Source organism: Calidris pugnax, unplaced genomic scaffold (genome assembly GCF_001431845.1).
Source record: "Calidris pugnax isolate Ruff unplaced genomic scaffold, ASM143184v1 scaffold273, whole genome shotgun sequence".
Lineage (NCBI taxonomy): Eukaryota > Metazoa > Chordata > Aves > Charadriiformes > Scolopacidae > Calidris > Calidris pugnax.
Genome location: NW_015094508.1, coordinates 5,683,524 through 5,698,438, shown reverse-complemented (window position 1 = coordinate 5,698,438; position 14,915 = coordinate 5,683,524). Strand labels below are relative to the sequence as shown.

The window sequence follows — 14,915 nt, the reverse complement described above, 5'->3', positions numbered from 1 at the left end:
AAAGGGGATAAGAAGCAGAAGAACAAATGTAGACCAGCAATTTAGAATATGCTTCTGTTTGTGAGTCGTAAGATGGGAAAGTTGAAACTTTCTTTTTCAAATCTAAAACCAGAAGCTAACCGAGAAGGATAATATCTATAAAATTTCAGCATAGCTACTTCTTAGACCTTTTTTCCCTAGTAGTTAGAAGGTAGTTATTTACTGTCTGCCTGGCTTACACAAAAGTCTATAAAGGAATGAGTTTTTTGTGTAAGCTTGTTGGAACATAAGCTTTTTAGCTCACAGTCTTGTATTTCATTGGGTATTTTACATCTTAATTCAGTTGGCTATTCTGTTGTCCGGTACTTTTGTGAAGTGTTCCCATACTCTTAACTACGTCAATATCCTTTCAAATCTGGACACTTAACTGGCATTAATCTTACAATGGTTAGAGATTATTTTTCTGTGCTTTTTGAGTGTGCACTGAGAATGCTGTGCACTATTAAAGCAGCATAAAGGATTATTCCTGGCAGTAGCAGATAGACAGTCTTATAAAATTGGAGCAGAGTTGGCATACAAAAAAGCAAATGGTACATTAAAATTTATCCAAATTAGCAGGCCAAAGCATTTACACTGATCTTTTTATCCTCTGTTAAGGATCAATGATCTCCTTCTGTACAAAGTTAAATGATACATAGTACAAATCCCACTAACAATTTAAAGACTATTCACATTTGGTTTAATCTGCAAATGCCTGCCTAGATAATTGCACTCTTGAGTGAAAATGTTGTGGTTTTTTTCACATTGATTTGTAATTCATTAGAAAAGCTAAATGTTTTATTTAATTTTGCACCTGGTTAGGCAGATAGTTGTCTCTGTTTAGCTTGACGGGTATTTATTATATTTAATAAACTATGCTGGTTTTCTGCGATTGAAGATATGCATACATTTTAAAGAGAACTGTTAAACTTAATTACTCATTTTATTTTGTTTTCAGGTGTGTTTCTGCATGTGTTAGCAGACACTCTTGGCAGTGTTGGTGTTATCGTATCCACGATATTTATCCAGCAATTTGGATGGCTCATAGCTGATCCACTCTGCTCTCTTTTTATTGCTACATTGATTTTCCTTAGTGTTATCCCACTATTGAAAGATGCCTGTCAAGTGCTTTTGTTGAGGATACCTCCAGAACAGGAGAAAGATCTGCATGCTGCTCTAGAAAAGGTCAGAACTACAATTCTAAATGTTAAAGTATCTAAACATACAAATCTATAACTGTTTTTAATAATTATTAAACTCAAGTAGTTCAGTCTGACAGCTTCTGTTGCCTTTGACAATTTGATCTCTCAAGTTGTTTTAAATCTGTTTTGCAGAGATGTGACAGGATTAGGAGTTTTACTGTTCCGAGTGTTTTGCAGCTAAAAAAAATTGTACTGTTTTTTGCTTTTATGGGTAGCTCATGATTTCAGAGAAGTATGGTAACACTGTGGGGAAGGTACTTATTACTAAGAAAGTAGCATAGCAATTCCCAAAAGCTTGCACCCTTTTTAAATTTGATGTGTACGGTTCAGGCTACGGATTGTGTCTTGAGCCTGTAATTGCAGGTTCTCTTGTCCATATCATGAAGAACATCCTGGCTCACAGTCAGTGATATGGCAGAAGAAAAGCTGTTTTTTCTAAGTACTTTTTCATTCTAGTCCATTCTCTTCCTGTCTGCTGCAGTATGGTATCTACTTTGAGTCTGTACTTGATGTTCACTGTTGATTCATTTGAAGTTCCTGCCCAGATTCGTAGTGCAGACCTCAGTGTGGAGGGCTCCTCTCTGGCAAATAACTAGCTACATGTTCTTTGAGGATGCCATCAACTAGAGGTGGCAAGGAGGCCTATCCTGATGGTGTCCTGTCACTTAGTAGAGGGGAAGATGTGTTCTTACCTGCAGGAGGAAGAACAGAATAAATGCAAATTGGCTGGGAGGGAGAGACTTGCGTAGTGAAAGGAAGGTGAGGTGCAGAGCGGGGTTTGATTTTTCATGGGACAAGACAGAAGGCAACTCTGGGAGACAGAGGAAAAAGAAAGTGCTTTTTGAAAACAATCAGAGAGCAATTCATTAGAAGATAATAGGAAAAGCATTTTTAAAAATGCATCACAGTAAAACAGTATGCTTGCTGTAGGTTCACCCCAGCCAACAGTCAGGCATCCACACAGCCAGTTGCTCGCTCCTGCCTTTACCATCACCACTGCCAGTGCGACAGGAGAAAAAATAAATGGTGCACTACCTTCCACAAGCAGATCAATGCCCAGCCAGTCTCCAAGCAATAGCCACTTTGGAAGCCAAAAAACACCCTTCTTCCTCTATCCCAGTTTTTTTATGGCTGAGCATGTTGTTACATGGCACGCAATATTCTTCTGGCCAGCTTGTATCCTTCTGTCTGGCAATATCCTATCCAGCTGTCCCAGCTGTGTCCCCTCCCAGCTTCTTGCCCACCCCCAGCCCACTGGCTGGGCTGAGGGCAGAGTGGGAAAAAGAGAAGGCCATTGATGGTGCCCAAACACTGTTCAGCAACAGCCAGAAACATTGGTGTGTTAGACAGAGACTTTGCTAAACAATGCCTTCTTGTGTTTTCTTTATGAGGCTCCTGCCATTAAAGCCAGATGCCAAACTTTGAATACATTGATTTGACATATTTCAAGAGACACTGCAAAACAGCTACACAATCACTACGTAAGAAACAAAACAGAATGTCTTACCTTGTTACTACTTGGTGTGTATAAACTCTATTTGGACTTCCAAAAGATTTTGCCAAGCCAAAGTCGGCCAATTTTAAAACTCCATTTTCATCTAGTAACAAATTATTTGGTTTAAGATCCTGCCAGCACAGAAAACAAAGAATGAATCTTGTCAGTGTTAATAAAAACAGACATGTAATGAACCTCCTGGCAGGTGTGCAATAACAGTATTCTGAAATGTAGGCTTTTGATTCTATCACAAGTCCACACTGTGAGAAAAAAGGTTAAAAAAAACCAGGAAATCACATATGTCATTGTATGTTAAAATCATAGTGAAACACACCATTTGAATATTATCATATTTAAGCTGCAGAGTTTAAAAAAACCTCTGCCTCTTGATAATTTTTAGCTTTGCTGCAGGAACAGCAGTTCTGTCTTAACTGCATAATTGCCAAGTGAGTAATTTAAAAAATCTTGCCAATGTTTCAAATAACTCCAGAAGTCATGGAAGTGATACAGCTTAGCACAGCAACAGTGTGTTGTGGGTTGGCATCTGGCCAGCGGTGAAACACCCACACAGCCTTCCACTCACTCTGTTCTCATCCCATCCCACCCCTCTTCAGCAGGACAGGGGAGAACACAAGAGCAGCAAAAGCAAGAAAACCCTGGGAGCAATATAAAGCCAATTTAACAGGTGAAGGAAAGAGGGGGAAAAACTCAAACAAACAAGCGATGCAATAGAAATCATTCACCACCTTCCACAAGCAGATTGATGCCCAGCCAGTCCCCAAGCAACAGCCACCTTGCAACCAAAAAAACCACCTTTCTTCTTTTACCCCAGTTTTCACTGAGCATGTTGTTAAACAGCACGTAATATCCTTCTGGCCAGCTTGTATCCTTCTGTCTGGCAATATCCTTCTATCCAGCTGTCCCAGCTGTGTCCCCTCCCAGCTTCTTGCCCACCCCCAGCCCACTGGCTGGGCTGAGGGCAGAGTGGGAAAAAGAGAAGGCCATTGATGGTGCCCAAACACTGTTCAGCAACAGCCAGAAACATTGGTGTGTTAGGAACACCGTTTTAGCCACAAATCCAAAACACGGCACAGTACTGGCTGCTGTGAAAAAAGCAATCCATTCCAACCAGACCCAGTACAAAGATCAATTTCAAAAAATGCTAAGTTATGGCAAGAGACTATATCTCTGAATTAAGTTCAGCTGGTAACTAAATAGGTGCTTATCCTGGATAGTGAGGTAACAGGTGCCCTAGAAATGGTTAGATAACCATCCAGCTTTCTGGTTGGTCCATTGATGTGATTTTGATATCTACACTAAATCATTTTTTCTCATCCTATTTAGCATTGTGGTCTGCTGGGTTTTTCATTTAGCTTGAATTCTAGCTTCTAGTCTTTGACAGTAGTAGCAGGGTGACCTTTCAATACCGCATATTTCTGTATACAGCTTAGATGGAAAGCTGCTTTGCTATACAGCTTTGTTACCTTGTGAAGTATTTGCCACTAGTATCCATGTACACACACAAGTTGCAAATGCGCACTTAAATTAATTGGTGCTAACGTAATTTCTTTACAGATTCAAAAAATAGAGGGAGTCATATCCTACAGAGATCCTCATTTCTGGTGTCATTCTGCAAGTGTTGTGGCAGGTACAATACATGTGCAAGTGGTATCAGATGTGATGGAACAGAGAATTGTTCAGCAGGTAATGTGCGAGGTTTTTAGACCCTAATATTTAATTTCTTACTGGGTAGCCCTTTTTCAGCAGCAGACTGAAGTTTGAAGCTGCTGTTCATGATTATTTTTGTAGCTATTAGTTAATGTCTCAGAGCTGGTCTCTAGTGCTGTCCTTCCCTTTGCCTGCTAGCTTGGAATTAGTTGCATCAAGAGTTGTTTGCTCGAACACCTGCCAAAACAAAAAAGTCTGGGAGGGATTTTCTCATTATTGAAAGCGGCACTACATCTGCTCTGAGAAAAGGAGGAGGAGGTGGATCTCATGCTGCAAAACAGGCAGTAAACAGTAGGGATATCTGGATGCTAATCGTGGTTTTGTAACTGGCTTACTAATATTTGTCTGCCTTAGATTTTTCTTTCCCTTAAAAAGATGCTTACTTCCTTATGCAAGACTGAGGAATCACCTATTATGGAGGTGTTGCAACGCCATACCCTCTGAAGCCAGTCTTCACTTCCCAGAAAATTGAATTGCTTGTGATAATTTTTTTTTAACTTCAGTGTTTCAGAGCCAGAATATTGCAGGTTACTGTGAGATGCATATGTAGCGTAATACTAATGTTTACCATACTGTTCTATTCAGGTTACGGCTATTCTGAAAGATGCTGGTGTAAACAACCTAACTGTCCAAGTGGAGAAGGAAGCTTATTTTCAACACATGTCTGGACTTAGTACAGGATTTCAGGATGTCCTTGCAATGACTCAGCAACTGGAATCCATGAAATACTACAAAGATGGTACTTACATCATGTGATACATGTGTTCACCAAAGGAGGTATAAAGGCTAAAGCTGTAGGATTCCATATTCGTATTACTTTTTGCCAGGGGATCTTAAACATACATGTACAGGAACAAATGTACTATATATTTTAATTTTTTTAAACATACTATCTTTGTTAAAATTGGATCAAGATGCTTTTATAAAGGAAATAAGATGGACTTGAATATTTGATGTATATGTGAAAATAATGGAAATCGTAAATACTGTACTTGCTGTTTATTAAACAGAAGTCTTGCAACTTGTGGATGAGCACAGATATATTCCGTACTTTCTGTTAAGTATGGGGCATCATGACTATGATTTCATGTTAGCAGTGGGAAGTGGAAATAGTTTCTATTGGAATGCAAACACAATCAACTGAAAAATATTTTTCTTTCCTTCAAACATAGCTTGAAGACTGTTTGAATGAAAAAAAAAGTTACGCGATTGTTATGGGGAGTGAAAAACAACAAGAAGTAATGGGTTTTGCACATTTTCCTAGATAATAGAAATATGCAGTTTTTATATTATGTCTCAGCATACAAATCTGATTTCTAAACTTAATTTTAGTGCATCAGAGTAAATAAATGCTACCATTTAAACTTATATCAAATTATTTTTTAAGAAGAGAAATCCATATGTTAAGAGTGAGAAATTGGGAGGGGAAAAAAACTGCAGACACTTCTGTTTTTTGGGAAGACTAGGAATCAAAGAAACATTCTGTAAGCTAAATTTTTTGTACTTTTTGTATGAATAACTGCAAATGCAATAGTTTGAAGCTCAAAGTAATTCATCAATGAGTGTCCTACCACTCCACTAAACTTCAACTCTTCAAGATAACGTTGTTCTGTCATTTACTTCATTTTTTTCATAGTATATGAAACACATACCATAACACAGCTGTGGGTGTACTGTAGCCAGGTGTACCTTTGTGTGTTACCCAAGGAAGCAGTCCAGATTTAGAACGCTAAACTGTGACGGTAATCTGGGATTTGGCAAGCTGCTGAAACAAACTGTAATTTGAGACTTCTTGACTGGAAAGAGTGTGTTTAAGAAATAATCACACGTCTTGGGGGTCTTAATACTATGAAGAAGACAAATCTCTGTCTACTGAAAACCTGTCAGTGGGTTAATAACATATGCCTTCAAAGGTAGTTACCCTGACATCTGTTTACAGTCTTCCTGTGCCCCCTTGTCTTCTTGTCTGAAGCCCTTAAGTATTTTCCTTGGAATTCAGCAGATCAGTTCAGTGGTTAGCAAGCATGATGAAGACGAGTACATATTTTATCATAAGAACAATGAAGATGAGTACATCTTTCATCTACATCCACCTACAATAGCAGCTTTACTTTGTCGTTCTGTTCTCTTGTTGTGTTATTTGGGATCAGTACCTGAATATGATGATGGCAGACCGGGCTGGAATTTGAGGTTAGAGTGATGTAGCAGTTACACGGTCAGATCAGATTCACCAGCTGTGCTGTTTGAAATGTCCTTGAGCAATTCTGCTCCTCTCCAGATCAGCCTGTTTATACAAACTGCAGAGTTTCTTTTGCCACTGTTAAACAAGTTTGCATTCCATTCTTTTCCTCCGGTGCTGTGTTACACCACTTTCTGCAGTACCGGGCTGCCTTGAAAAACTGTGGTCTCAAAGCCTCTAAAACCTGCATTGCTTTTACATGGAGGGATGAGGACTGACTGCACAAATCACAGTCCCTCACTTCTCAGGCCAGCGCTGCAGAACAAAAGCGTGATCCTGGTTTCTTCTGTGCCTCTGGTAGTTGTTTTCTCCCCTTGCCTCTTCCAGAAGGCTCGGGTCAGTGAGTGCTACAATTACACTCAGCCTATAAGCCAGGTGACATTTTGGTTCTGAAAAACATTTTCAAGCAAAAAGCTCCCCTTAATATCAGTATGTGCCACTCATGTTTGAGGTGAGCGTACAGGAGCTGACGGCATTCCGACAAACCAAGTGCTAGCCCAGTTGGGGTAGGGGTAGGTAGGTGCGGAGTGGGGGTGTGATTCTTCTCTCTTCAAATCAAGTTAGCTTAACGTCATTGAAGAGCTTTCAGGCTCAACACAGCTTTCTCTGAGCCAACACTCATCTCGTACTTCAGCTGCCCAGCAGCAGGACCTGGAACAACCGGAGGTGGCTGGGCCCACGTGAGATGACCGTGGCCATGAAGATCAGCTCGTGCTTGGATACTCCACGGGCAAGAGCGAACCTGCCCACGGTGGAGACATGGGCAGTGAGTGCCGTCTGTCCCCCGCTGGTTTAACGAGAGCCCGTGTCTGGCAGTGAATCCTCCGAGGAAGTTTTCGGGCTTCCCCCCCGGCCCCCACACGGTCTCTGAGGACTCTGTGGTGTAAGGGCAGGTGTTCACACCACGGTCGGTAAAGGCCGACTGAGATGTGTTTTGGGAGGTGCTACGGCGGGGTCGTCCCGGTTCTCTCGGTGCCGCGTACACGGGTGGTCACAGCAGAGCGCCGTCAAAGATGCAGCCAAGGTTTAAAACACATGGCAGCCACGTGTTGTACGTCCGGCGGGGAGCAATGCATGGAGTGTGCACAACGGGGAAAAAAACCGCGTTTTTGGGTAACGGCTGACCTAGCGCACTTTGACTTTTCTGGCTAAAAAATGAGCGGGGATGTGAACGGGGAGGTAAATCGAGAAGCAGCCCGTGTGACCAGGGCGCTCTGGTTCCATCTGAGGCCGGCAGCTGCAGAACACCCCCCGAAACCCCCTTCCCCGGCCACTCACCCCCCCTGCCCGGCAGCCTCCAGCCGCCCCGGTGCGCGGGCCCGCTCGGCGGAGCACGGAGATCACCCCCCCCCGGGGGCGCGCACGGTCGGGCTAGGCCCCGCCCCCTTTTCGAACTTCCCCGGTCCGTCGCCACGGTAACGCATTGGGGCGGGCCCGCCGGCAGCCAATAGGGAGTCAGCGGGCGGCCAATCAGCCGCGGCGGCTGAGAGGTTTAAACTCGCGGCGGTTGGGCCGGGCCCCGTACTCCGGCCGGGACTCCTGCCGCCGCTTCTCCGCCATGGCGCTCAGGGCTACTAGGGTAGGTGCGGGACGGGGCCGGCCACTACCTGCGGGGGAGCCCACCCCAGCCGAGCGGGGTGTCCCGCCGCGGGTAGGGGGCTCGCCGCCGGCCCTCACCCGGGGAAGCGCGGAGGGTGGGCGGCCCTCCTGCTCCCTCCTTCCCTTCCCCTCTGCCCAGACACCCTCCAGCCTCCCCCGGGGGCGCGGGGGGATGCGGTAGGGCGGCCCTCCCGAGTTCTTCCACCCACCCCCGTGGGGCGTCTCTGCGCGTCTCCTTCTTCCAGGGCATCTCCTCGGTTCCCTTCGACCCTCGGGTTTGGGGCGGGGGGCGGCGCGCAGCCATGCAACCCCCCCGCCAGGTCTGTGTCCGTGACCCTCTGGTTCCGGGGGCGCAGCGGTGCAGGCCCGTTCGCCCCCGGCGGCGGTGCCGCTGACCCGCCTCCCCTCTCCCCGCAGAATGCTCGGGTGACGACGGACGCCGCAGCCAAGAGTAGCTTGCTACCTGCTGCCAAGCGCGGGGAGGGGGTGGCCGCCTCCAGGATGGGGCTGCGACCACGCACCGCTCTGGGAGACATCGGCAACCGCGTTGTCGAGACCAAGACGCGGTCGGTGGCTAAGAAGCCGGCGGGGGAGGTGGTCTGCAGAAGGCCGCCAGGTACCCGGCCTGTGGTCGCCACCTCCCGGGAGAACGTGGCTGCCAGGAAGACGCTGAAGGAGGTGGTCAAGGAGGAGGAGCCGCCGTTGCCGGTCCCGGATCCCCAGCCAGAGCCTTGCCAGGTACCGCTCTTGGGGCCGTGTGCCTCCTCCCCAGCGCCGGGCTGGGCTGAGGAGGGGGGCATGGCCTCACCGGTGCCCTGAAATATGGGGGTCCTGAGCCTCCGCACAGCTTGGGTGAAGCTCGCCCCATGGGAGCCCACACTGGGCTGCGAAGGGGGGTGCTGCCTGCCCTGATCCCAAATCTCCTTGTAGCCAGAGCCTCAGTCTCCGACCCCCATGGAGACATCTGGATGTGCCGAGTCAGAGGATGTGCTGTGTCAGGCTTTTTCTGATGTCCTGCTTGATGTGGAAGATGTAGATGCAGATGATGGTGATAACCCAGGCCTCTGCAGCAACTACGTGAAGGACATCTACAAGTACCTGAGAGAACTTGAGGTTGGTAGGAGCAGGTCAGAACTACAAGGGGCATCTGCTCACACTTAGAGTGAACCTGTCATTGTAGGTGTGGTTTGGAGCTTCATTTTCACCTATGGATTTTCCTGAGGGACTAGTAAGTCATCCCTCCACTCAAAATGCAAGATTAAACTGAGCTGATAACAGATGCTGGTTGTTAGAACAACTGACTAGTAGTACCATGCTCTTTATAGCCCATCTCTAGTGAAGAGACCTTGTGGCCTACACCTCAGGGCTATGCCTGTACTGAACTCCTTGATATGCCTTAGGATGCAACAGAGGCTAGGCATTGCAAATGCTCCAGCTAAGGTCTATTAACCCTATTCCTTCCACACAGGAAAAAAAACCAGTGAGACCCAAATACCTGGCTGGCCAGGAAATCAATGGGAACATGCGTGCCATACTAATAGACTGGCTTGTGCAAGTACAGATAAAATTCAGACTCCATCAAGAGACGTTGTATATGACAGTTGGTATCATCGATTGCTTCCTGCAGGTGAGTGTCTCTCGCTTGGTGCTGAGCAATGCTTTTCTCCTATCCTGAAGCACAATAAGCACTGATCAGTAACACCACACATAGTTAGACATGTTACCCTTAATGAATTAGACCAACAGAGGACATGTGATGTTGAATTGTATGCGCCACATAACCTTCTCAGCTATGAATAGTGACTTGATAGATCAAAACTGCTTGCTCCTCTCCCTCAATTGATCTCAAAGCCTTCTGTTACCTCTGCTGGCATCTGCAGGGGTAACAGATGATGCCAGTATGAACATCAAGTAATAAAATAAACCTTACATTGGCTATCTTGTTAAGCTGTCTTCTGAGCTAAGTTATTCAGATAAATCTCTACTGCTTCTAACTACAGAACAACACTGTTTCCAAGAAGACGCTGCAGCTGGTCGGTATCACAGCTATGTTCATTGCCAGCAAATATGAAGAGGTGTTTCCCCCACATATCGGAGACTTTGCCTATGTAACTGATCACACTTACACTACATTCCAAATCTGCCAGATGGAGGTGAAGATCCTGCGAGCCTTGGACTTTTCTCTAAGTCGCCCTGTCCCTCCGCATTTCCTAAGGAGGGCTTCAAAGATTGCAGAGGTAATGCTGAGAACACGTGTTACTGTAAGCAGTATCTGTAAAATGCGGTACTTGACTGTAGCAGCTTGTTAAAATGGCTCCAAACATTTGAGTGCTGCCATCAGTTTAGCAACTGAGCCTGGTTGAGGCCTGTCTCCCATGTAGAAACAGGTCTTGTTTGGTTTCAGTCCCATGAGCCTAACCCACCCAAAATCAGAATTAAAATGCCTACCTGCTACTGCAGGTGACTGCTAGACTGCCATTGAAAGACTATGAGCAGCCTAATACAGCTCAGAACTGCTCTGTAATTAGACCACCTGAATTTCAAGTCTATAGCTCTGAAAATGTGTGCTAAGGAAGTATTTCTTCCTGCTTGACTAAACAAAGGCTTGACAGGGTGCTCTTACGTTGGAGATAGCCAATACTTGGCTCTGACTTACTGCAGGTGGACTTGGAACAGCACACTCTGGCCAAGTACCTGATGGAGTTGTCCATTGTGGACTATGATATGGTTCACTTCCCTCCATCCAAGACTGCAGCGGCTGCTTCCTGTTTGGCTCTGAAACTCCTTAATGGATGCGAGTGGGTAAGTCCTTTCTGTCAGAACACCTCCTAGTTCAGGGTTCCCATGTGCCTGTGCACGACTTCAGAAGGCTACTCTGGGCCTGCTGCTTCCTTTGGGGTATCTCATCATGTTCTTGTCTCTCTTGGTCCATTACAAGGGGACAGAAGTAGGGCAGTGACTGTTAACCCTCCTCCCCTGTCAGACAGGAGACTACAATTGCCCAAGCCCAACAGAAGACAAAGAACCCAGGGTACTCAGACTGTTCCAGTAGGCTTGTCTAATGACTTCCTTTTCTCTCAGACACCAACTCTGCAGCACTACACATCTTACACCGAGCATGACCTTCTACCAGTTATGCAGCACTTAGCAAAGAACATAATTCTTGTGAACGAGGGCAGTACCAAGCAAATGGTAAGAACCTCAACAGTGTGGGTGGAGAGTATGGGTGTCAATAGCTGGGGTACTGAAGCTGGCTTAGCTGAGCCACTGCTGGCAAACTCGCATCAGACCTGCCCTCCCAAGTGGGGAGCTCTGAAGATCTCTCATCTTGCCAAGGTGGCATGAGCCAGCTGTGAACTAGTCTTGTGTGCTAGGATGGGCTTGGCCTGACGACCAAGCCTCAGATGAGCTGGAATAGCGTGAATGTATGAACAGGGTAAACTTAATCAATTGTATCTCTCTGCAGGCAATCAAGAACAAATATGCCAGCAGCAAAAACTGCAAGATAAGTGTCATTCAACAGCTCAAGTCTTCCATCGTATGGAATCTAGCACAACCTCTGGTTAAAAAGTCGTAACTCCCACTCACTCCAACTCAAGCAGATGGCTGGGGCTGTGTATATAATGTATCTTATTTTTATGTTCGGGCCTTCAAATAAAATACTTTTAACTTTTGTTCTCTGTGATACTCTGTGACTTCCTCCTACAGCTGAGGCCTCCCCCTGGGGGCTGTGAACAGCCCTGAGAGGTGCCCTGGGGCAGGCCCACCCTGCTGGGGCTGCTGCCCCTCTGGGCAGTCTGCTAATGCAGCGGCAGAGAAACCCTCTGCCACATCAGTCAGACTAGAGTGCAGCTCTAATAAAAACACGTTACACTAAATAAACAAGCTACCGGCTTTACCTCTAGGAGAATGCTGCTCAGAGAGCTCTGTCTGCCTTCGCTTAGAAGTGATGGTAGTTCTTCTCTTTCTTTAGAAAAATAATTAACTGTACTCCTGCTTCCCTTCTGGTTTTTTGTGAGTTTTCTTTTTTTTTCTTTAACTGAGACAGCCGGGTGAAGGGGCTGCCTCGTTCCCCTTTCCTGCCCCCCCCGCAGGCGAAGGTTTATTTACCGGAGGGTGACGAATAAGCCCGGCAGCGAGCACATGTGCTTTTGACGACGGCAACGCGCCTCCCTCAGCTGCGACTCCCCGGTTCCAGCCCGGGGCCGCCTCCCGCCGCCCTGGCTACCACGGAACCGCCACCTCCCCTCAGCACCGCCCACCTGGCGGCCGAGCGCCGAAACGCCGATAGGCGTGGAGGAGAAGCCCGGGATTGGACGGATGCGCCTGGAACGCCAAGGGAGCCCCGCCCCAACCAGGCAGAAGCAATCGCCGGCCGGGCTGCCGAGGGCCGCGCGCGGGAGGTTTGAAAGCGCCGCCATGGAGCTGCTGCAGCGGGAGGCGGGCACGGCGGCCGGTGAGGTCAACGGCAAGGCTGAGAGGAAAGTCTGGCCGGCAGTGCAGCCGGAGGCGAAGCTGGACGTCGTCACTATGCTCCGGTCAGTGCTGGCGGTCGCCGGGGAGCCGCTGTGGCGGGGGGTGGGTGCGGCGGGACCCCCCCCTCAGCGGCGGATGTGACTGACCGTTGTCCCTTCGCTCCTGCTGCAGCCTGAGGGACCAGATGAAACAGCAGCTCATGGATTACGGCAGCGCCGTTCACACCGGTAAGCTTATCCCGACCCTAGCTCCCTCCAACAACCCCCAGCGCTTCCTCTTGGCGGGACGTTACAGTAATTAGAACATGACGTGGCTAACGGCTATATATATATTTAAAATTACTTATCAAAAGCGCTCGTTAGCATCGTGAGATGTTTTTTCTTGACTGAGCATCTCGCCGCGTTTCGCAGACAGCCCCTGGGGACAGGTTTGGGCGCTGACAGCTGCCATGTGGCCGTGTCCCACCACCCCCCTTCCTCCCCGGGGCTTTTCCCTTCAGGCTCCTCGCACCCTCTGACAAGCCATGGCGGTTTCTCAGGAACCTGATCGCTGGTGCTGGAGCCTTACCAAAAGCCTGCTAAAGCATTTGTCAGCAGCTCTGGCTTAAGGTGTTCGTGTTCCCATTGCATTCCCCGTTGCCTATGTCCTCTTCCACCAAACCGTAATAGAGCAATGCTGTGATCAGGCTCTGGCATGTCTAAAAAAGTGCCAAATGAAAAGATTTTAAAGCCTAATTATTTCTCTGATAGAGCTGATTGATAGTGTGGTCTCGCTAACAGTGGAAGAGATGATGAGGCATAGAGGTAGGAATAAGAAATACCTTGTTAGTATAGGCATTGAGCTGTTTATCCAGCCTCACCTCTGTGCCTGGGAAGATCATGGAACGGATCCTCCTAGACCCCATGCTTGGGCACATGAAGGACAGGAAGGTGATTCAGGACAGCCAGCATGGCTTTACTAGGGGCAGATCCTGCCTGACTAACCTAGTGGCCTTCTATAATAAAGTGACCAGCTCAGTAGATAAAGGGCGATCTATGGATGTGATCTATCTGGATTTCTGTAAGGCCTTTGACACGGTCCCCCACAACATCCTGCTTGCCAAACCGGAGAAGTACGGATTTGATGGGTGGACTGTTCAGTGGATAAGGAACTGGCTGGATGGTCACATCCAGAGGGTGATACTCAACGGCTCGAAGTCCAGATGGAGAGCAGTGACAAGTGGTGTCCCTCAAGGGTCTGTGCTGTGACTGATACTGTTTAACATTTTTATCGATGATATAGACAGAGGGATTAAAGGCACCATCAGCAAGTTTGCAGACGACACCAAGCTGTGTGGTGTTGTCGATACACCTGAGGGATGGGATGTCATCCAGAGGGACCTGGACAGGCTGGAGAGCTGGGCCCAGGTGAACCTCATGAGGTTCAACAAGAGCAAATGCAAGGTTCTGCACCTGGGCCGAAACAATCCTCGCCATCAGGACAGACTAGGGGGTGAGGTATTAGAAAGCATCCCTGAGGAAAGGGACTTGGGGGTGCTGGTGGATGAGAAGCTGGACATGAGCAGGCAGTGTGCACTTGCAGCCCAGAAGGCCAATCACATCCTGGGCTGCATCAAAAGAAGTGCTACCAGCAGGTCCAGAGAGGTGATTCTTCCACTTTACTCTGCTCTGGTGAGACCTCACCTGGAGTATTGTGTGCAGGTCTGGAGCCCTCAATATAGGAAAGACATGGACCTGATGGAGCAGGTCCAGAGGAGGGCCACTAAAATGACCAGGGGGTTGGAGCACCTCTGCTACAAGGACAGGCTGAGGGAGCTGGGGTTGTTCAGCCTGGAGAAGAGGAGGCTCCGGGGAGACCTAATAGCAGCCTTCCAGTACCTGAGGTGGGGCTACAGGAGAGATGGGGAGATTCTGTTTACAAAGGCCTGTAGTGACAGGACGAGGGGAAATGGCTTTAAGGTGGAGGGGAGCAGATTTAGATTGGATATTAGGAGAAAGTTCTTTACTGTGAGGGTGGTGGAGCACTGGAACAGGTTGCCCAGGGAGGTAGTTGAGGCCCCTTCCCTGGAGATATTCAAGGTGAGGCTCGATGAGGTCCTGGGCAACCTGGTCTAGTTGGGGGTGTCCCTGCTGACTGCGGGGGGGTTGGACTAGATGGC

At 47.6% G+C, this 14,915-nt stretch overlaps 3 protein-coding genes across 6 annotated transcripts in view; all 3 read left to right on the top strand.

Moving 5' to 3' along the window:
* SLC30A5 (solute carrier family 30 (zinc transporter), member 5) overlaps nucleotides 1-5,482 on the top strand; it is a 28,891-nt gene extending 23,409 nt beyond the window's left edge. For all 4 annotated transcript variants that reach the window (XM_014964963.1, XM_014964962.1, XM_014964961.1 and 1 more), the window contains 3 exons: nucleotides 977-1,203; nucleotides 4,291-4,419; nucleotides 5,029-5,482. In XM_014964963.1, coding sequence (XP_014820449.1) covers nucleotides 977-1,203; nucleotides 4,291-4,419; nucleotides 5,029-5,199 — 527 coding nt within the window. In that variant the 3' untranslated portion in view covers nucleotides 5,200-5,482. The remainder of the gene's footprint in view (nucleotides 1-976; nucleotides 1,204-4,290; nucleotides 4,420-5,028) is intronic.
* A 2,662-nt stretch (nucleotides 5,483-8,144) lies between these two features.
* Nucleotides 8,145-11,955, top strand: CCNB1 (cyclin B1). Its single transcript, XM_014964873.1, has 8 exons — nucleotides 8,145-8,261; nucleotides 8,699-9,019; nucleotides 9,212-9,394; nucleotides 9,750-9,908; nucleotides 10,282-10,518; nucleotides 10,943-11,083; nucleotides 11,363-11,473; nucleotides 11,748-11,955. Exons 1-8 carry the CDS (start codon nucleotides 8,241-8,243, stop codon nucleotides 11,856-11,858), a joined length of 1,284 nt encoding a protein of 427 aa, XP_014820359.1. The 5' UTR covers nucleotides 8,145-8,240; the 3' UTR covers nucleotides 11,859-11,955.
* A 709-nt stretch (nucleotides 11,956-12,664) lies between these two features.
* CENPH (centromere protein H) overlaps nucleotides 12,665-14,915 on the top strand; it is a 9,822-nt gene continuing 7,571 nt past the window's right edge. The window contains exons 1-2 of the mRNA XM_014964879.1: nucleotides 12,665-12,819; nucleotides 12,929-12,984. Coding sequence (XP_014820365.1) covers nucleotides 12,701-12,819; nucleotides 12,929-12,984 — 175 coding nt within the window. The 5' untranslated portion in view covers nucleotides 12,665-12,700. The remainder of the gene's footprint in view (nucleotides 12,820-12,928; nucleotides 12,985-14,915) is intronic.